Raw genomic sequence first — 23046 nt, forward strand, 5'->3', positions numbered from 1 at the left:
TGACGCCGGCGTCTTCGGTCAGATGGTCACGCCACCATCGCCTACCACTCTGGAGTCGTACTTTACACCGTTTCGTTTAGTTTTCCTTTGTTTTGAACCACTGTCATTGGTATCGCTCGTCACGGCCTGCGTCACCGGAAGTGGGGAAAAATGACAGATGTCCAAAAGAAGTGAAATTGAAACTAATCATTACAAATCATGACGCCGGGTTTCAACGGCTGTCGGCGTTGGCACTGGCATGAAAAGCCCACTCCGGGCTTTCATACAGAATGACGAGTTTTCGGATGGCATCAAAGCGTTGTGCGAATGCACACTGGTTGTCTTTGTGATGCAGGCGGTTAGGATGCCTCGATCCAGCTTCCTTTTAAAAGCTGCATCCAGGCACCCTACAGTCGGTTTGACCTAAGCACCACCTTTTGACTGCATGGATCGGCCGGGGGGGGGGGGGAATCCGACTGTGCGGCCTGCTCGTGCCCCCCCCCCCCCTGCCACCGGATACGGGCCCGTGTAGTTTCGGCTACTAGGCTTTGTTCCGGTGCAACGCCAGCGGTGGGGATGGGCTGGCCGGGGCCCGTCCTCTGGGGATGCAAAACCCCATGGGAGTGGCAGCGACTCCCAAGCGACTGTATGGGCCAGTCGCGCACGTGAGGTCCGATGCCTGTGCGGAGGCAGGCCTGGTTTCACAATCAGGTTGAACTGACGGAATTTGGATCGAAAAGCATACCAAAGTCAAAAAGCCTCTGCACGCGGGGGCATGCGTGGCTACCGGCTGGCGCGTCGGTTTCTGGTCACGGAGAGGCCAGGTCCGCGCGGGGCTTTCAGCAGAAGGGCTCTTCGGGAGCGATGTCCTCGGGGAAGCAGCCAGGGATGGCTGACCGCGGGGCCGTGAGGCTAGAGCGCGGGACGCCGAGGTACAGGGGACCTTAGTACGACCGATGCGAAAACCGTCGATGTTGTGGAGTAGCGGTGGAGTAGGCCCGGGTCATCTCACCCTCGGCCAGGTTCTTGGCTTGTGGCCCGGTCAGCCCGGCCCTGAATACTCCCTCCTCAGTAGGTGTGGAGCAAGTTAGGGGAGGAAATAAGTGCAAGGTTGGTTGGTTGGAAGCACAGGTGGGTCCCCGGGAGGCTAATTTCCATTGGCTGGATCCGCCACACATACTTCCGGAGTCTGAAAAACCGCGAAAAGCACTTGACTGATAGTAGCTGGGCAGCGATTCGCAAGTCCGAACCGGACACCTAAATTCGTGGAGGAGCTCGAGGCAGCTGCCCAGGGTTAGGATTTCCTGTCTCCGAGTCGGAGCTATTGCGTCGTTGGGTGGTCGGGCATCCCGTGAGTGGAGCCGCACCATTGATCAACATCCACGCCCTCCCTGTCCAGGCCAGACAGGAGTCGAGCAATGATAAAATGAAGGTCAATGTCTCGCTGTCCCCAGTCACATCCCATTACCCATAACCCTTCCCTCAGTTCCATTCCCACAACCTACGTCCCACCCCCTCCGCTACGTCCCAGGGGAGATCAGGGGAGTCTCCTCGGGCCCGCTCCCCCGGCTGTCGGTCGCTTAGTAGCATTACCCCCCCCCCCCCTCATTTTTTTCATTTTCCCACCTATGGGTGGCAAAAGCACAACATTGCCTTGGGGCCTTTTTATTTATATTACGATTGGGTTAAGCCTGTTATACTTAGTGGCACAGGCGGGGGCCTATTGGTTTACATTCTTTTTTGGCTGCCCCACCATACTTATTTTGCCTGGATCGGCCAAGTTGTATGAAAAATCCTGTCGGACTACTGGGCTCCTCTTTATATTTCATCATACAACGTTTGAGGCGGATCTTGGAAGTCATTTTCAGGGTGTGTAAAGTATGTGTACTTGATAATCTTCGAACTTGTTTTTCATGATGCGATTCAGGATTTTTACCGCAACGAGGAATGCGGGCAAAAATATTGAAGCCGTCTTCCCTGCTTAGCAATCTACAAAATTAGAATTGAGAGAGAACACGCATAGGCTAATTGCCTACATATTATTTTCTCTGCCATAAACAATCTGGCTTCCTAAAGAAGACTGCGCAGATTCCTCAAAGGCCGGCTTAAGTACACAGGAGCGTTCGGCTAGGCTCTGGCAAAAGCTACTGTAAATCAGCTCGACACCTTGGGTATCACCGAGGAAGTCAACTGGAGCGATCAAACACGTACGAAGTCATAGTATGCGAACACACGCGTTATTTTCCTCGCACCGCTAATTCACTGCATTTTATCAAATGTGTTGAAGGCGACAAAATCTAAGGCCCTGCTAACGATCACTTGCCGTTCGAAATGTTGACTTCACCATGAAGTTCATAACTTGCATTAGTGGCCATTGTAGAACTCTTTTCACAAAGAAACGGTGCTAAAATGCAGTGTGAACACAGCAACATAGCGTATGTTTAAGGGAATGAATTCAAAACTTCTTTAAAAAGCGTGGTCAGAAAAAGCTAGAAAATGTTTTAAGAAAGAGACTCTGAGGCGTGGTGGACGTCAGGAATATTAAAAGCAGTGATTAATTTCCGGCTATTCAAAAATGTGTTGATTAAAGTATTGTTCATCAAAGGGTGGTTAAAGCCAATAAAACAAATTCGTAGCCTCTGAGGAGACGATCCCATATCAGTTGATAAAACGAAGAAAAAGTCATTCCACTAAGCCCTGTAACGCGAGGAAGTAGTGTTTGTTCCTGCATAAAACAGTATCACCGCCCCCAAATTGCGGTAGAACAATGTGGCCTAGATGTTCCATTCACGATCTCTGAAAACTTGATAGGGCTGCACAGCAGTTCCCAAAAGGAAAAAGTCATGCTGTTATAATAAACCCACCACCAAGCATGTTGCCTGATGAACGTGTGCCGTACGTGCTATTCAGCGTTCTTGCGGCAATGAACGCTGTAAGGCAATTTTTTCGCGAGCCCAATTTTTCGAGACTTCGGGTTAATTCGTAATAGCAGAATATTTCCCGACTACTGAATTTCGCGAGAAGGAATTGTAGGACCCTTGCCCGTCTCCTCTCTCTAATTTTTAGCGGGTCAAATTTATCACAAGGTCCATATGTCTCCGGTAAAACTAAAAAATGAGGTATTCGCGAAAGTTGCCGATTAGACTATATGAGCGAAACTGGAATATGCATAAATGAATGACCGGCTAAGAATGGCTGTGCGATCTCTTGCTGGACGCGGTCATCTGGTGGAAAATTCTGGAAAATGCAAGGACTATCACTAAAGATAGCTTCGGCGCGACCCCTGGGATGAGGTGAGAGGGAAACAGAGGGAGCCGGAGATTTTGAACCATGCGAGAGGTTCACAAGGCCGCTGACATGCGTGCCAGCGTCCCGTCCGTGAAGCTGCAAAGAAAGAGCTTTTCATCAGGCGCATGCCACGCCTGAAGGAGCAGTGGGGAAGTATTATATTGCACGAGGCACCAGCGAATGCTTGGTAGGCTAAGTATGTATATGAATAGTATACATATACACATCTGTCGCACATACTTTAGTGAACAAAAGATATCTTATTTTCAGTTCTTACCATAAATTCAAAATATCCCCACTTTAAAAGAAACAGTCGCTATTTTTGAATATATTACGATGCAGTAGCACCCCATTCTTCCGTCAGGAGTTGTCGGGGGCTTAGCTGTTTGCCTTCAGGTTGGTCGTTCATGTTCTCCTCTGATAAGCGCTTCGCACTGCATCCATTTTCTCTATGTTCTCGATTGTTATTACCGTACTCTCATTTTCAGGCGAGATATTTTGTGGTTACAGGTATCACTGCATATTATCTTTTTGTTCACAGCTCGGTGTGTGTTTGTGTGCGTTCATGCGTGCGTGCGTGCGCGTGCGCTGGACCATTTGCTACCAAGGGTTAAACTTTTAGTCCTCGAAATCTGCAGAGGGCAGCCTCGTCCCGCAGTCAATGTTTTCGCCGGCCAACTGTCAACTCCTGTAAAGAGTCTATTTAAAATTGAGAATTACATCAACTTGCTGTGTTGGACAGTTTTTGTCAAAGTAATCGGGCAAAAGTGATGATTTATATCGCAAGAAATAATTGGCTATCCTTTTATTGTAATTTAACTTTAGTGCGGCGCACACAGTGTATTCACTGCATTAGCATTTCTCGGCAATTCGTCGCAATGAAGAATAAATTTCACCAAACGCAATAGCTTGAGGCCATCCGGGAACTGAAATAATTGTCAGTGCTTTACAGAACTTAAAACATCATTCTTAAATGCACTATGCAGTAGTGGCGGCAAGTATGACCCTTGCGGCACCGCACCGGACAAGATAACTTGGAGATGAGGGTCCACCTTAAGTGACAATATTGAAGCGGAGAGTGAGTCAACCTTCAGAACCATTAACAAAGGGGTAGTGATTGTCCATGCATTCGAAGCTTTTCCATGAGCAATTCATCGCAAAGCACCCAGATAAAATGCTTCTATCAGGACAGAATATGTCATTGACGAGTTGTCTAGCCGAAAGTATTTACCGACGCAGTGTAAGTTTACTAGACTTTTGTGTACATAGGGACCAGGTAAAAATCTGCATGTATCATTGCGCAACATATGTCTGAAAAAAATCCCGACAAAGCTGCCAATAACATGTTGAACCTCTTTTTGAGACTACAAAAGCGAAACTCGTCTAAGTTGCATACATCGGTACATCAAAAAGCCTGTCTGAAAACATCATTTATGAGCATTACAATTTCGAAATTTCGTATTCCTTTCTGTCTGTCTTTATTATTTCCAGAAAACGTAACGCAGCAAGCAGCTCTTATTTGGCTGCACAAATGAAAACCTAAGGACGTCCAAAAAAATTAAAAGCCGTTCAACCCAAAATGGGTTACCGCAGATCAATCACTGACATCTAAATTTCCATTTTCTTGTTCGTCCGTTCAAGTAATGCGCTTAGAACTCGCATTCCACTCTGAACTGCACATATTGAGAAAGCAGGTCATTAACTTCATTTTCCCGTATTGCACGACGTTAGGAATATAGGAGCACACGGTCGACCACTGTTACCCAAGGCAGAGGGCGCAGCCACCGACGAGGGTGTGGACGCTTTTTTAGTTAGAAAGAACAGCTAAAAAGGAACAGGGCCCGTACCGTCGTGGCTGAAGGCGAGCGGGCACCAGCGCCTAACGGGGCCGCCTCCCCGAGGCCCTTGGCGCCGCGGTCCTGGTGGAGCGTGTGGACGGCCGTTGCCGCGTGGAGCCTCCACGAGCAGTGGCCGAGCCCTCGTCGGGGTGGTCGGCAGCTCCTTGAGCGTCCACCCGTCGAGCCCCTCGGCCCCTACGTGGCATCGACACAGAGAATAGAGCAGTCTGGAATTCATGCTATCATATAAGTGACGTCCATTCGCAGTACGACAGTGACGGACAGGTGAGGACAGTTTTTGGTTCGATGAAAAGTGGTTACTGCTATTTTTTTCGGTTTCAATACGCAAGAAGTGACTTCGGGAAAAGTTGAAATTATAAGTATAAATATTCATACGTGCAGTTCGATATTACATAAAGACCTCACAATTTAATGGCATTTTCAATCGGCTATACGGGCAGGTTTAAAAACTATCCATTGAACATGGCTTTAGGACGAACGCAGTTCAATCCTGCAAAAAACCTTGCAAGCACGGCTCAAGAAATGACTTCGCTGCAGTTATGGGCGTTATTCCCATACTGCGTGAACAGCGTTCCGGAAACATCTTGCAGACTCCAGCAATAGCGCGGAATAGTTCACTCTACGGGAGATTTAACTGCAGATGTTGGCGTCTCTCTATACGCCTGAATTGTAGCAAGTCGAGCAGAGACATCTTGTGATGTGGTGCATAACGTGTACAGGAACCCACTGAGCGATGAGGCAAGCCGATTTCTGCGGCTGCAGAGGCCACGCTACATTGTTAACGCCAGGCGCCAGGAAAAAGGCTAAACAAAAGAAACACAGATCGCTGCGATCAGAGCACTTGGCGAGCGAGCGCAGGGGAGCATGGCCCATTAGTCGCATGGACAGCAACGTCGCCCCGAATTTCACCCACGGAAACTCTCCCCTACAATGGCTGCAGCCACAATGCAACAATTCTCGGCATGAAAGGGGAGAGCCCACAAAAGGCGCGGAACACACCCAGGTCATCGTGTCCGCAGACACAACTACACAACTGAAGGAACCGTTTACACCGGCGAACTTCATGAAAGGGCATATGACAGCAGCGAGGGTCATGTTTGTAAGCATCTTCAGTACAATTGAATCCTTTGCGTTTTTGCCGTCGTTCTGCTCGACCTTTGATAGCACAAAGGCCCACTAGCATTGCTCGCTAGCGGAGAGTCCTGATATCAAAGGTTGGGAAAAGAATAAATATGCCAATGGTAACTACTGGCCCTGCTTTCGGGACACGTGTCACGCACCATCTAAAGCAGCATAGAACAGGCGCACCGTTCACACTAAATCTAGCTCTGTTTCAGAGAAGGGCTAAATGTTCAAGCAAAGCCCTGCTATCCTCTTCAAAAAACTCTTTTCCGGAATCCTTGTTACACGTGACTCATGTAATTGAATTGCTTCGTGCAGGTGAAATTCAGCTTACACTTAGAATAAAACGTACGCCGTTGAACCCGATAACAGCGTTCAACAATGAGCTGAGATTTTTAGACACACCTGGCGCCTATAATCGCTCATTGTCGTTAAAGCACGGAAATATTTGCAATGTTTGAACCACGAAGAAACCGAGAAGTTGGGGTGAAGCCAAGTGATAGGCTTGTGCAGTCAAGCTCGTCGTTCCACAACTTGGCAATTTTTTTCTGGCGCGTCATTGACGTAGAAATCGGCAGAATCGTTGGTCATTCAAGTGAACGTTCTGACAGCATCTGTTTCGCGTACAGCCTTTTCTAGTGTCTCGCCTTTCGAACCTCGTTGAAAGTAACATCGTTTCGCAGCCTCGCTGGGACAATAGCGGTCAAGAATTTGCGAGACCTGCCAGCGCGTGCCGAAAATGCATCTCTGTGCAGCCGTAACAGAGCTCTTTCGTTCCTCGCAACCTCTCTACCCTCAAACCGACCTCCCGGGCGCCGTGCGTAGATCATAACCTGCGCCAAGTGCCGCTTCGCTATCAGCCTGGCGTCTGCTCTAGCCGCCGTGATGGACAAGGCAGATCGCACTACCTGCTTTCAGGGCGTGTCTGCATGCGGGTGACCAGCCACATACTTTCATGAACTTTTATAGTGGGCCAGCAATAAGGCCCTGACTCGACGACTTATTCGATCTTTGCCGATTTTTCATTTCTGTTATGCCTAATCGTTTTCTTCAAACCTATAACTTGTATTCTATTGTTTTTTATCGCCTGCTTCTTTATTTACTCCCTGGTGCTTAATAATTTTTCCCCGTTATACCTAGCCTGTTTATTGTTATGTTGTTTGTTAATTATGTTCCTTGTATACGTTTTTACACTGACCCCCCCACCCCATGTAATAGCCTCGAAGGAGGGCCTCTAGGGGCGTGCTTAATAAATAAATGAATAAAGCCTGCTTGATGCTGGCAGGTGGCCCACCACCTGCCCACCAAGTTGTGGGCGACGGGCTCACTCTGTCTAAAGGTTGCCTTTACCTCCAAACCAAGCCTCGGACCGAAACAGGGCTGAAAGCCGCAGTGCTAGCGAACTTAGTTTTCATTTGGCCTACCCGCGCTAAATCGTCAGTCATTTTATCTGGTGTTCTTCACAGGAGTGACCCATACTCTCAAACACGCGTCCACTGAAAAAATATAACTGAGGGCATGAGATAGCGTTACTCGGTTAAGGCCCATATATGTGGAATTGTTAATTCTCGACATTACATTCATAGATCGCTGGAAGTCGTCCGTATACCTCTCCTCGCGCAGTGGTGCAGCGGTTAGGAGATGAGCCACTGCCATGCAATGGCAGGTGCTGCCACAGGTGGGGCTTGTGAGACCCAAATGGTTCTTCCCGAGCAGCCTCTCGCGACCAGTCATTAAGTGCCACCTGCCATGGTGGCCAGTTTGCTCACAATTCGGTGGGCAGGATGCGGTGACGCCAGAAGGTCATGTGACCAGGTTGCCCAAATTCGTTGCTTCAGCGGCCGGTTGCTCCGGCCGCTTCAGCTGCGACACATTAATCCATCACCAACACTGACGCAACGCAATTTTTTCGACACGATGGCACTAACGCCCTAGCGTTACCATGAACAAAGAGGCCCCTAGTTTGAAACTGACCACTCCTCCTAGTCGCGAGGATGGCTTAATGCTCAAGCCTCCACAAAAAAATGCGTTTACGGTAAGCCTAAAGAACGAAATGTGCGAGGCGTTGTTCGCGTGAAGGAAGCAAACAAGAATACTAATGCTTGGCAACAATATCAGATCCGTCTGCGAGTTCAGCAGTCAGCGAGGCTAATGCGAGTGAAATTGCCATCCGAGGCAATCATGCTCTGTAAACGTTCTCACGTCAACCGTAGCAGGCTATACACATCAGGGTGAAGCCCTGAGAACATGTGTTCATGCCAGACATGAATGAAGAATGACATTGCGTGGAAAGCGCGGTCCAACGCAATGACGAGATTCTTGTGGAGCAACCTCCGGAGGGTGTACCTTCGGGCATGCACCGGAAAAATTTATCCCCCACCTTCAATACCAGAAACCTCCCCTCAGCAGCTTCTGCATTTAACAACCCAGCAACCATCGCATTCGCAACGGATGCTTGACCTCTAGGGCCCCATACGTTGCGGTTTCCTAGTGGAAATCGCGTTACCTGCCTTTGGCTCTTTCCTCAGTTTTCTTCCGGTGGCGTCGGCGCCCGCAACACCACCGCCGGGCAGCACGGATCAATCTTTACCTTCGGACACCCGCCGGTAAAAATGCACCTAGGACCTAAGAGGCCAACGCCTCCCGAATACAAGGCGTGTGGTCTCACCACTACGGCACCACTGCGGTAGCCTAGTTGTTCCACTGTAATATGTGAACTCAAATATGTCTCAATTTCTTCTCGGAAACCAGCGAACTAATCTAAATCATTCGCATTACAAACTGGCAACAGTCCTGTGAATTCTAGTTTGTTTGTTTCACAAGAAAATATAAAGAAGAACACTTCCTTTCCGTCGTAATGCTTAGCGCAAGCGCATTTTGCGCAGAGGCCTTAGAATTCTAAAATTCTTCGCGACCAGGAGAACTTATCCACACATTCGCAGGCTTGCTGTCTGCTCGTTCAGCGCTCGCGCTTCGGAAATTGAGGGTCAGAGCTGTGAATAGCAAGAGATTAAAAAAGGGGAAAGCACATTGTTTCCACACGCATGCTGATTACCCTAGAAAGAGGCGGCGCGATGCGCTTCACACATCACGGCGGTACAACGAAGGCTAGACCCGACTCCTGGCGGATGGCGGAGCCGCACCTGGCGCCGGTTCCGACCCGCGCACGGCGCTTGTAGGGTAGGAGTGATTGTGCAGAGGCTGAGAGAACCGGCACAGTGCCTTCAGGTCGTGCAGGGGTGCAATTTTGCCACGCGCTCGCACGTCCGGCACTTTGTTCACGACTGTACCTCAATTTCTCTCTACCGTCCAGGATTCGGCTCCTTCTCAGGGAAGTTTCCTATGGAAAAGAGCTTCCACTTGAACAGCCTGCTTGCGCTGGGCGCCATCCGCTCTTCTATGCGGTGGCTTGCGAAGTACGCAAAAGGCAGCATCGCGGCGCCTTCTCTGTGGGTTACAACACTGCGCTTCCGGCTGGATCATGACATTTTGCAGCGCACATGCGCCATCACCACTTTTTGCGTCTGTCATTTCAAGTGAAGACAAGCAGAAAACGCTGGTACATAGTTTTTTTATCTGCACAAATCCGGCGCGGTAGAAACGAATAATGAGTGCCCAAAGCACATAAAAGAGGTTCTGGTTTCATGTCCAACATTTTTGGACAAAAATATTGAAAATTGTAAGATATTGTTATAAAAATATTAAAAGTAACTGTTCATTCTGCTGACATGTAGAGAAATCTTTCTTTTGAAGTGTTTCCATCGCTCGCATCCAACGGTTAAGACTGCCGTAGAAAACCAATCAGGAACGCTTTTGACGATTGCAAAAACGCTACTAGAACAAGAATACAAGATTGCCGCCGGGTGATCTGCGGATATAATGATTGTTATAGTGAAATCTTACAATATATGCAAAAATTGTGTTCTGAAACAGTTCCGCGTTCAAAAATGCTTTTGTCCACAACATCTGGTTATGAGAAAGTAAACCGAATGTTTGGTTTCCGTAACTAAACACAAAGCAATTCGAAATGAGGACCTCGCGTTTGTTTTTGTATCGCGCATCTCTAGCTCGTACGTCTATTTAACGTTTTCATTATGCTGAGCACATTGTTTTCGAAATATAACAATTTTTATGAAAAAAACAAACGCATCGTCACTAGCGGAAGGAGCAAGGCAATTTCTTGTAAAAAAGAAAAAAAACAGTTATCGAAGCTGTGCCTTTTTACTCTGCGCACTCGAGGAGATCGGGTAGGCCCTGTATCAATATTTTGCTCTCTCATCTTTAATCTATGGCTACACTATTGCAAGATCGGCTCGTACACGTGACCTCGGCAATCTGGACAGCCCGGCGCCGGATACTGAAAGCGCCTCGTAAGCCGAGCAGCCATTCCTAGCAGCCAACATTGAGAATTCTGATTATGCTTCCATGGCGCCAGCTGCCAACGAACTGCGGCAGAGCGAACAGCAGGCCTGCCTCACCGAGGAGCACCTCTGCCGGTGGCCCTTGCGGGGGTTGTCTGATCAGCGCTCTTCGGGTCAGCTGCCTTCCCTCCTCGGGCTTTGCGAGAAGCCCGGTACTCGGCAGGCTCGTGGGCCCGGCTTTCAGCTTTCCAGCATGGCAGAGGCGCAAGGAATGTGTGGCATGTCTCTCGTCTCATTCAAGCTTAGCAGCGATCACTACTGTGATCATGGCTCTGCATTTTCTGTAAACAACCATGCTGCTTCTACCGGGATACGTCGATCAGGGCCACTTTGGGAGAACTATACGGTAACATGGTTCCCACATGAGCGTGACGAATGGAGGTCTGAATGCGATAAATGGGATATATTTTGAGACGGCCATGAATAGGCTAGCCACAGCTTGGTCGGTAGCCCGCTGGTACTACCAGCGGCGCCGCAAACTCAAAACCAGGATGTGTGCGGAAGCATTAAATTTTCCATGGAATGCAGATCCTGTCGTGTATGCTTTTACTGTTGTGCAATAAGCGTGCTTGTGCTAGCGCACATGAGAAATAAGTTTTCTTTCGTGTTCATAAATAAGCAATCAATTTGGTGTCTGCAGGTCACGTATTCACAATCCTTGCATGATTTGCAGGAAGTCTGAGGACAGAAACTGCTCAGTTTCGCTAATAATTTTTGTGCGCGCATGCAGTTGTTCGGCCTGCCTTTGGTAGCAGGCAGAACATGGCTGACATGAGATGGCATTACGTACATAGCTGAGAGGTCGGGACTCATTGGTGGGACGCAAGAAAAATTTTGGAATGATCGGAAATTGAGCCTTTTGTTTCTGTGGCGTCATATAACCGCGTAGCTCTTACTGGGGCTAGTTCGTCGGCAGTCCAAAACGAAATGAAGCAGCGTTGTGCTGCTGTCGTAAAACAGTGCAGATTGAAGAATATACTTACGGCAGCAAGACCATTTTGGTAGTAAAAAATATTGTATAAAGTCCAGTGTTTGCCACCCACTACGCACCACTGTACGGTTTGGGGAAAAACAAGACACACCCCAAATTGCGATGCGGAGCATCGCAAGTTCGTGACACTACACAAGAAGCTCAAGCTGCACAATAGCGGGACTGCCTCGTTCTCTTGACATCCCGGTGTGGGATAGCACAAGTGCAGAGCAACCTAGCACAGTCCGTCCTTGCAAACAGCATTGAGCAAGCGACCCCTGCTTCAGTGGCGCCATCGTTAGGCCTCAGTTCAGTGCCAGCAAATAGCGAGAGGGCGAAGGGGTGGAGGGCAGGCTTACCCAACTGCGGTTCTGTCAGTTGAATCTGCAGCCTCCGTCTTGGCCACGCCTGTCTTTGACCGTAGGCGGCTGGCCGGGCCGCCGTCCTCCACGACAGAGTTCCTCAAGGGCTCTCTGCATAGGATGAACACAGGGAAAGCCGTGGCACGTGATTTGTCCCAGCTGGTGTATGACGTCTCTCCGCAGTTTGGCAGAGTTGCCAGCGGTATCATTTCCTCGCTCTCTTTTTTCTAAGTGATAGCTGTACGAGGGTAGCTTTGAGCGATTATAGATATTGGGATCCTAACATGAGAAAGATGCAAACCTGAGTGCGGTAAACGAATGGCAGAAATTATGACCGTCTCATCGTAAACTATCTGCTTCATTATTGGTATCCGCCTGAACCTACCAGTGTCCTGTCTGAGAAGTATCCTTGAGGACACATATTTGGCAGCCTAACATGTCTTGGCCAGACCGATTCCAAGGAAAACAAGAAAAAAATAATGAAAGTACCGGCAATAAAGGATCCTTTGTTGACGGCCTTGTTTTGGCTAACTTTCTTGCGTTACAATACAAGCACGTCCCGTTAAAAATGGACTGCTGCATCGGAGAGGTAAGAATCTCTTGCAATGTTTCAAGTCATTTACATGAAAGCCCTTCCATTTCGAATTGAATTGAATAGCTTGCTTTTATGGCGTTTAACGTCCCAAAGCGACTCAGGCTATGAGAGACGCCGTAGTGACTGGCACCGGAAACTTCGACCACCTGGGGTCCTTCAACGTGCACTGACATCGCACAGTACACGGGCCTGTAGATTTTCGCCTCCGTCGAAATTCGTCCGCTGCGGCCGGGATTGAACCCGCGTCTTACGGGCCAACAGCCGAGCGCCATAACCACTCTGCCACCGCGGCGGCTGATAGAATTCAATAAAAATGGTTCGTTAATCTAACAAGGTAAACACAGTCGTAGTGTAAGAGAGAAGATATTCTGCTATTCACTGACAGCTTAATGTTATACATTACGGTCAGAAGCGTCTTGCCTATCTTCCTTGACAGCAATTGTAATCTAGCTAACCGGATCACATTTGGCAATTTTGAACTCAAAAATTGCAGAAATATTGCAACTCATTTTAAAACGCATGTTAACACAGGTTGTGTAACTTTATCGCTGAAAGGTATAGAAAAGTCGAAGCGCGCATTTTTTTTTTAGAAATATTCAAAATCTGTAACTTTAGGTGAGTCATCCGTCATCCAGTGCGTTTCTTACCGTAAGGAGCATGTACTAGACAAAATGAAAGTTCGAGCAGATGTAGCGAATGCAGTATATACTTAAAATTTTGAGCTTTCTAGTAGTTGATTTAGATGCAGAAAAATACTGCTCAAAATTTCGAAGGTTTTCTAAAATGCGCCGTGTTTGGAATTTTTTTCAAAATTGGTTCCTCAATAAACAGGGTTTTATTTAGTAGTTAGAAATCATCAAAGAGAAAATATCTCACGTTTAAGCTATAAAACACTCCATTTTGTAGCGGGCAAAATTTTAGTTTTTCAGGAATCGCAAAACGATCCCGTGCACCAAGCCGGATTTGTTTTTTTTTTTAGGGAAAGTAAAATTTTTCTTTCAAGAATAGTTCCGATATATTTCTGTTGGTACCCTGTCGGCATTGCATATTTTTTATCAAGAAAAGAAATGTCTACAGGCCATATGTATTTGACGCCCGTGAACACACCAAAAAGCAGCACTCTTCTGCAAGCAGGGCCGCCACAGCAAGGCCCACTACTAAGAGGGCCCCAGTGCACCCTCTGAACTCGTTCAAAATCCATCCAAGGCAACCCATCCAGACCAACAATCACCGATCCCGGGCTCTTCACAATCTCCAGCATATTATCAATTGCTGTGAATCGCCGGCGCAGCGAGAAATCCCTGTAATCATGATTACCTTTTTTTCAGTGAGGTTACTCTTATTTATGCTTGTCTTCAGCTGTGCAAAATTCTCCATGGTGCTATCTCTTTTCTTTATCTTTTTAATTGTTTAAGCCCGTCATACTAAGGGGCACGGGCGGGGAAGAATTAGTTTTAATTCTTTTTAATAAAGTCCATTGTACCAAAACTTCATAAAACAATGGCGACTGATGTGATAGAGCACACTTCGGACGTAGAAGTCCTGTGACGAGTGACATTGCCTTTTTACGCCAACATCTCGCAAAGACACGATGTGCCACGACAGCAGACGACGGTGCGGCCGGAAGGACAGCTGTCGCAACCGTTGTCATCTGAGCCTCTCCTGAGAAAGTTACTTAAGGAGAGCATGGTCACATGTAGGCAGCCGAAGGGGACGGCTCGCTGCCATGACTATTATGTTGGCTTGCAGTGACGACGACGCCGATTTGGTGCGACTATCGAAGTCTCGCTGTCGGAAGCAACGAACGTGTTACAGCAAGCGTGCTGTTTGCGCTGTCTTCGCGGCTCCTGCTGAGATATTTAGCATTGAATTATCCTTGATAACCAATTGCTCTTCACTTTGATTACTATCTGCGCATGCGCGAATGGCTCCGAAGGGCGCCCATTTGCCATGGCGCAGGCGTAGCTGCGTCCCCGCGTAAGCATATCACAGTAGCGGATCGCGCTACGAAAAAAATATCTAATAAGAGCGGGATACTGTTAGCTTGTGCAAGGAAACAAATCACAGCCTGATCAGACATACCGTACATTAGATTAACTTAGCTCACAAAACAGTCACTGGACAATTATCTCGGCAACAACTCCGCAAAGCAGCTGCAAAGCCAACGCAAAGGTCACACTCGGTGGCGGTGCTGGTAAACGTAGCGCCCTCGTGCCAGTAAAAAAAATTCTGCAGCTGCCATTTTCGAGAGTGTCGGCCCCTCAATATGCGCCAAATATCTTCGCCATAGTGCGAGAGCGAAAGAAGTGCGAAAGAATGTATCAGGGCCTATAAAGATACAGCAGGGGCTTATAGACAAGGTTGTCCTCTGTCTCCTTTGTAGTTCTGTTGTACCTGCAAGGGTTAAAGACCGAACTAGAGAAGAGCCTGCTAGGATTCAACCTTTCTTTTTTCAAGCAACGCGAAGAGATTGAACAGTCATTACTGGGACAAATGTACGCGAATGGCATAGTGCTAATGGCTGAAAACAAGGAAGGTTTTCAGAAGTTAATAGACAACAGTGGTAGAGAGGGAGATAGACTAGGTTTCAAGTTAGTAAGGAAAAATCTGTAGTCATGATATTTAATGATGAGAGCGGCGAGCATAGAAAACAGGAGTTCACTTTAGAAGTAGTGGATGAGTGCAAGTATGTTGGGGTGTGGATAAATAACGGTGCTGAGCATCTGAGAGAGCATGAAAAATATGTTATTAATAGAGCTAGTAGTCATGACAAATAGGGCAATGGAATTACAATAGGCATGAAGTGGTAAGAGGAATCTGGAAAGTGGTGATGGTTCCTAGTCTGCCTTTCGGCAATGCGGTCCTGTGCATCAAACAACGCGGCGTAGGGAGGCTAGCATTGGCAGCGCATGGCAATACACCAAATCAGGGGTTACAGGCGTATATGGTATGGGCGTCATTCGAGAGCAGGGAAGCTAGCAGTTAGATAGCAATTGAGGTGCGATAGAGAAAAACGGGGGAAAAGCAGTGGGCTAGGAATGTTGGCACTAAAGGGAGAAAGCGAACTAGAAAACTGACAAGCAAATATCTGGACAGCAGTAGGGGCGGGCAAATCAGCAATTATAGGTTAAGAAAAAGGTTAAACAAAGAGAGCTCTGTGGAAAACAGGGATGCTAACGAAATCAGCACTGGGAACATACAGGACCTATAAGCAGGAAATTGCCAATGAAAATATCTATGATAATTGTAGGGGAAGCTATTTTTTAATTGAGGCCAGGACGGGAGTTTTGCGGACTAAGACATATACGTATAGTCAGGTACCACGAGATAGCCACGTTGTCCGTTGCGTGCGAAGGGGAGGAGGAAACGGCTGAAGACTTGATACTTTTTCCCTATATGGCTGCACCCTACAATAGAAAGCAGTAGGGCTGATTTATAACCAAAGCATTGGGGTTTATGGACAGTGAAGGAAATGTAGGCTTTAAGCGGGTAGAAGTAACCAAGCGAAGGACATTGATTGGTGGCTAAAATTAAGACAAGAGTAAAATTTCACAATTCATGGCTAGGTGGCTTGAGCCAACACCGTCCGCCCATCCGTACACCCACCCACTTACGCACCCACCGAGTCGCATACATATCCATACATCGCGCCCTTTTTCTCATATCCCGTCCGCAGTCGAGGCGCGATACGCACAGAGCTATGACGGTCCATCCACGAGATGTGCCGCCCACTCCCGGAAACGTCGCGTGGGTCGGCATTCACCGATGACATCCACGAAGAAGCGTGACTAGGACTTGTCGCCGGCGCAATTTTCAACGTGACTCGCCAGTCAAAAGCTATTAACTATTTTGCCAGAGTGCGCCATCCGGTCCCACATTACGAAACACCTTCATCGATATCGAATTGTTGCTCCCTAATGTAGCCGCACAGAAGTTGTGGAATACACAGAACAAGAACACTCCTGCAGAACCGCAAATCGGCGCCGTCCGCTTTGTTTTTATCGTGGCAGATGAGGTCTCGTCATGTGCCCTCGACCGTAAAATTTGAAGATTGGTCTCTGACAACTTTCCATCGAAGCTTCGGCATCATAGTCCATCCAGAGAAAATGGGAAATCGAGGCTAAGCAGCTCATCATGAGTCTAGCTGGCACACAAGCACGAAGTCCGAATAAGGCTTCCAGACTACGGTCTGTAGTCGGGAAGCTTGTGTCGTTGGAAGACACTCAGCTGGCTTCCTGAAACCTAGGAACTCGAAAGGAAAGAGTCGATTCTGGAAATAAGTGAAGACATGATGACCTAATGCGTGAGGAGTTTGGTGATGGCTCCTGTGATGATAGTGTCATGGTTAAGTGTCCAACGACTAGAATGCGCAGTATTGCGTTTTGAAACAGCCTTTATTCACTAACTGGAGCTTCCTTTCTTGCATCTTTATTTTGTCTTCTTTGTGATTATAGAAATGCATGTTAAACTTGCGGCTGAGGTTTGGAGTGAGGCACCTGCTTAGTGATCTTCTCGACTGCATTGTATTGGTTTCAAGAGTGAAGTATCCGGATGCGACGTCGATGATCCTTTCTTTGTGCTTCGCGAGGTGGATGGCAAAGTGCGGTCAAAACCGTCCCAACCGATGACGACGAATGAAGAACGAGGCATGAGATGCGAGCTGCGTGCACCAGGTTGTGAATTATCGCGGGGAGCCTTACGATGCTTTCCTGTCGACATCACCGACGCTGACGACACCGCGAAACCGTGGAAACGGGCTGAGACTGCTAGGTCTGAAATAAAGACATGCAGAATTCACACAGAGAGAGTGAGAGAGTGAGTGAGTGAGTGAGTGAGTGAGTGAGTGAGTGTGTGTGTGTGTGTGTGTGTGTGTGTGTGTGTGTGTGTGTGTGTGTGTGTGTGTGTGTGTGTGTGTGTGTGTGTGTGTGTGTGTGTGTGTGTGTGTTTGTGTGTGTGTGTGTGTTAATTTCAGTTTTTAGTATACAGGGGTGTGAGGTAACATTGCGAACAAGAAAAAGGAAGACCATGGTTGACTCTGAACTCTCGTTTTTACCAGTGCAATCAAAAATTCAATACGGGCCACGTGGATTTCATCCAGCGCAGTGGATAAGGAAAAAAAGCCTCGACGCACCTGTTGGCGATGTTCGCGGCAGCCTCCGCAGGGGCACAGGCGCCGCTGGGGCCTGCAGTTCCTCGCCGCAGCCTGACGGGCACCTCTAGCTTTAGCACGCGGACCCGCCGGTTACAGCCGACCGCACCACGCTTGGCCACGCAGCCAGCCCCGCGCGCACTGCAGTTAGCCAACACACGCAGCTCAATGGCGATGGCAGTAAGACGTCAGTTCATGCAGGTTTCATCGTAGAAGGAGTGTTACTGTTTTGTTCACTTTCAAAGCGCAGAAAGAAACAATCGAAAGAGATAAAGGAAACTACTGGCTGCAGTGTTAGCGACTGTGCTCCGGTAAAGGGTACTATACGATGGCCTGAATGGCATTTTCAACAACATGGACATGTTTTTGGATGGTGTATGGCAAACATTGCACGACACTACGAAACATTTTCGCGTAAACCACCACTCAAAAACTACTGAACGCCCGTGTGCAGCAGAATGTCGGTGCACATTAAAGAACCTCATGTGCTCGAATTAATTCGGTCACTGCTATACAACAGACTGCAATACGACAGACACTGCAATGTGACAGAAAGACCCACATATCATAGACTATATAGGAACAGTCTAGGACGATTAATGTTCCAAATTTGTCGCAAATTATGTGTACGCCGATTGCGTCCATCCCATTATGTCCTCTATGTGCTGCCTCGGCGCTGTATGTTTAATATAGTCTCGCAGTCACATGTACTACTCCGAACTACCTTCACTTGTCCTGCAGAAGGACGACCACCTTATGCGGACAAAGTTTATGAGTGGACGCATAGCAAAAAACGAAAGACGCACTGAAATGAGAACCAGAACTTTTTATATATATTTTACACAAGGTATGAAAAGGTAGCATGAAGAAAAAGCTGTTTGAGCCCTGCTTGACAACGCTCCCCCCCCCCCCCCCCCCCCCCCCCACAGAGGCAAAAGTGGCAGCTTGCATATTTCAAGTTCCAGGATTGCAAGACTACATACTAGGCTATAAATTTAAAGTTGCAAAGTCACACCTCAAAGAAGAAATAGAGGTTAAAGGATGAAAAGCGAAATATCTTCGTTTCCTAAAAAACACGGCTGCCTAAATTACACAAGAAAAAAAGACTCCTTCACGCGCTACATATTTGTTCTATAATTATACATTATAAATTTTAAAAGATGTTGAACATGCAAGCAATTTCAAAAAATAATAACCTTAGCTAAATACGAAAATACTAATAAATAAATGAGGTGAAAAATTATCCCCAATTATTAGATACATAACCATCACAAATGTTTAATATGTTACAAGAACAGCTCCCAAATGGGGCTGTTTGTATGCATTTCCAAATTCACGTCTTCCGATTGGAAGCGTTAAAGAATGCCTGGTAATTTGGGCGTGATACTTTATTTACCATATTATCGACGTGAAAAGGAATGTTCCCTGGTCTTGATGACGATAGGCGTAAACGGTGCGTGCGTTCTCTAAGTTTGCGTGGCTTAAGAATATATCTAGTTTTCCCCTGATTGCTCGCTTGTAGTATATGATTAACTTGTAGCTATATATATCAGTAGCTTTTAATCTTTTTTTTTACTTTTGAAGGTATTCTACGCAGGCAACATTTTCAATAGATCGCACTGCTTTTTTTGCGCTAGAACTAAGCTTTGTAGGTCCTTTGGCGTCGTGTTTTCTCATATGAGCGAGTATTAAGCTTCGAATGGATTAATGAACTGTAAAGAAGTTTTTATACGCCACTTAGAAACTAATGATGGCATCTATTTAACCCTTTATAGGACAGCGTATATTTTTTCCAAAGTTCATCAAACATTTTCGAATGCATGAGCATATGATGTGCACAGAAGCTTTCTCAACAAGCTTCATAAGTTTAGCGAAAATATTTAAGTGGAAAAAAGTAGGACCTACTTGTCCCGTTGACACTAAATGGGGATAAATAAAATAGAACGTATTTGTTCCATTGACCTTGATGGGTTTCCACAGAGAGTTTCTTTTTACCACTTCATGAGGTTGTTCGCACTTGTTCGTTTGTTGTTGAACTTGTTCGCACTATTTCTCTCTATATGAAACACCAAAGGTGTCTACGCCTTTCTTTGACTTTCACAGGGTTCTGTTCTTTGCCAAGAGGCGAACTTCATTTGAGACGCCAACTATTTTGGGTCATTTTTTTATACTCCATATTCTTTCCGAAGGGCTTCTTGCTGATTGCGGTTCTGAATGTTTGGTTATTGATGATTTGACACCGAAAAACAAACTCGATATACGATGTTTCAAGGTTACCACTGAATATTCAGTGATTAAATGTCCAACGATTTTCAGGATGGTAAAAAAATGTTTCTTCCTTTTACATGTCATCTCAAATCTTCGGAACAAGAGCATGTTATTATGTAGAATTTATTGTCTCTATGCACAAAAAAGGAATCACTCGAGGGACCATTTCAGTGTTTTTGCCATATCTAAAATAAAATAGCCAAAGTCTTGCAACACGCCGATAACAAAGAACAAAGTTTCAATGTCTCAACTCGCTACCTATTCTAGTACACGCGGCTGAAACCATATTTAAACAAATCACTGAAACCTTAACATAGGTGGGAGAACAACATAAGTGGGACTGCTGCTTCCTTAAATATAGGAAACAAAGTGGAAAATATGTGTCCTATCGTCCCACAAAAGGTTAAAATACGAACTGCCTTTTGAGTTTTTTTCAAAAAATCTTAAAAAGTCATCCCAAGCGTTTCCACACTTCATCCCAAGATATGCTAAAGGATCCTAATCTGATAGTGTTCTTCACCTTGACGCAATTCCTTCGAGCTCACAAAAGAACACATTTTATTTTTGCATCGTTGATTATCAGGCTGTTTTTTTTGCAACTTTTCTTGGAGCACACTGCAAAAAGAGCTTGCCTCGCAAAGAATACTTGATAAATCTCGTCCTGCAATATGCAGAGTACAGCCATCGGCGTAAATTACAAATTGACAACTCCGGGTTGTTTGCGCACTATCGTTAACATAGTACAGGAACACTATGGGGGCTAGGATTCTGCCTTGTGGAACGCCAGTTTTAAGATGTCGAGAGATTGATATTTCAGAATAAGGTTTTATTTTTCAGTAATCAATGACTGGATGTATTCCTGGGCTAAAAGCCAAATATAAGGCTTGGCAAAGGCCCGGGAAGCGTTTAAAAAGCAGCAGACAGAACTCATTGCTGCAAAACAAAAAGAGAAAAAAATACAGCAAACATTTCCTGACGAAAACAATACACAAAGCACATATGTGCTTACAAAAACGTACAAAAGATATCGTAAATAAGAAGTACAAAGCAAACATCCGATAGCCTTTAATGAGGCAGGTTGAAATTAATTTATGTAGAGCACAGCAAAGTTATGGTAATCTTACAAAATAGTGTCGCAGTTGTCTTGAATTACACTTGACAGTGGTTTTGTATTTATTAAATTTGGCACGGATGTTATGGGCTAAAGACTGTAGCTTGTGCTTTGTGCGAATGCATGGTACTATCTATATACTGGTGTTTCGTGTCTGCATATTGGTATTGAGCTGTTCCAGTGACGCAAGATATTTTTATAGTCTACAAATTTCAGGGCATGAAAAATACAGTGTGTGCAATACACGAAACTCGCACAGATGATCTGCTCTAATGAAACCATAAGACACAAATGCTGCCTGAGTTGTCAACATGCGTTCACAAATAGCAATGTAACGGAACATTTTCTTCTGTGAAGGAACAATACCGTTTATGTTACCCTTGGTGGCAATAGCCCAGAGTAAGTTATATCTTAACTCAGAAATGAAAAGAGCGAAATATGTTTGCAGTTTTGCTTTCAAGGGCAGGAAGGAACGGCATCGAGAGAAAATGCCGGTTACTGATGAAAGTTTTTTACACAGAAAATGAACATGAGTGTTCCATGTTCCAAGTGGGAATAGAAGTACACACCAAGTATCCTATGTTCATTAAAAATTTGTATCTGGTCGCATCCCAAGCTCACAGTGCCAGTCATCTGCGCTAGTTTAATTTTTGCTGGGAACACGATAGCTTGCGTCTTGGCAGGAATTTCTTTTTTGATGCGGTTTATTTTTGACCAATATGACAACATCCAAAGTACTTCATTACATACCACTAATAACTTGTCAATATTAGAACCACACACGAGCAGTGTAATTTCATCTGCATATATAACAATGTATACTCAAGGATCGTTGTTTAAAATGTCGTTAGTATATGTATTAAATAAAGCGGACATAGTGCGCTGCATTGAGGGTCTCTGCTTTTCATTGAAGTCAAATATGATGTTTGGTTATGTACACACATGCATTGTTCTCTTTTAGCAAGCTGGAATTTCCGCAATGCCAATGGTGTTCTACGAATACCACAGGATTGCAGCTTAACTATGAGAATATTATGATAAAGGCAATCAAATAGGAAAATTCCAAGTGTACTGATTGTTTTTGGTGCTTTGTAAAGTGTCAACTCCAAGGGCCCTTCCCGGGCGTACGCGTCGAGCGTCGGCGCTCTTCGCGTACGCCGGAACGGGCGTCGAAAAGGGGCATGCATCTCCATGTTTCTGGCGCTGGCTCGCTTCCCCTCTCGAGACGACGGAGAGAATTTCAAGCCGTGAAGAGAAGGGATTGGGGGCGAAGAAAGGACAACTTAAACCGCGAAGAAAGGTTCGGGGAACCTGGAAGGGCCATGAAGAAAAGAGCCACCGAGAGCACCGCGATTATAGCGAACTAGAATACTGGTCTAGTGGCGCGAACGGGAGGGAGCGGGCTTTCTCTTTGGCGTAGAAGCCACAAGATGGCGCCACTGCAACTTTTTATAGCGGCGCCGTCGCTGCTGCTTCAGGAGCTTGTGTATGTTTCTCCGCATCGTTGTAACGAGGGGGTGCATAATACGCTCCTAGTTAAGAAACCTGCATGCCACTGGATTCAACTAACTTCAACGTAACCACCTAGCCACTTTTTTCTTCACCGTGCCCCTTTGAGTATTTTCGTGATGATGAAAAATCGCGTCGCTCTATGTCGTCTGCTACCGATAAAGGGCAATGCGAAATGCGCATAGTTTGCGCTGCATCTCTCTTACAGTAATAACGGTAACTACTTGACCCATGTCAGCGAGTTCAGATACCGGGGTTTTATTTCTTCATATAACTTAAAATGAAATGCTCATATTATTAGCATTTCTGGGAAAGCACTTCGCAATCTCGGCTATCTCAAACGAACCTTAAAAAAATGCCACGAAGGAATGTGGATTAACTGCTTACAAATCACTAGTTCGACCGATCCTGGA

General features: G+C 46.3%; 1 protein-coding gene across 2 annotated transcripts in view; it reads right to left on the bottom strand.

The window, feature by feature from the left end:
• LOC144102519 (uncharacterized) overlaps positions 1-23046 on the bottom strand; it is a 168182-nt gene that overhangs the window by 15033 nt on the left and 130103 nt on the right. For both annotated transcript variants that reach the window (XM_077635780.1, XM_077635776.1), the window contains 3 exons: positions 17728-17886; positions 11999-12112; positions 5115-5300 (listed from right to left, as the gene is read on the bottom strand). In XM_077635780.1, coding sequence (XP_077491906.1) covers positions 5147-5300; positions 11999-12112; positions 17728-17886 — 427 coding nt within the window. In that variant the 3' untranslated portion in view covers positions 5115-5146. The remainder of the gene's footprint in view (positions 1-5114; positions 5301-11998; positions 12113-17727; positions 17887-23046) is intronic.

Source organism: Amblyomma americanum, chromosome 1 (genome assembly GCF_052857255.1).
Source record: "Amblyomma americanum isolate KBUSLIRL-KWMA chromosome 1, ASM5285725v1, whole genome shotgun sequence".
In the NCBI taxonomy this organism is placed as follows: domain Eukaryota; kingdom Metazoa; phylum Arthropoda; class Arachnida; order Ixodida; family Ixodidae; genus Amblyomma; species Amblyomma americanum.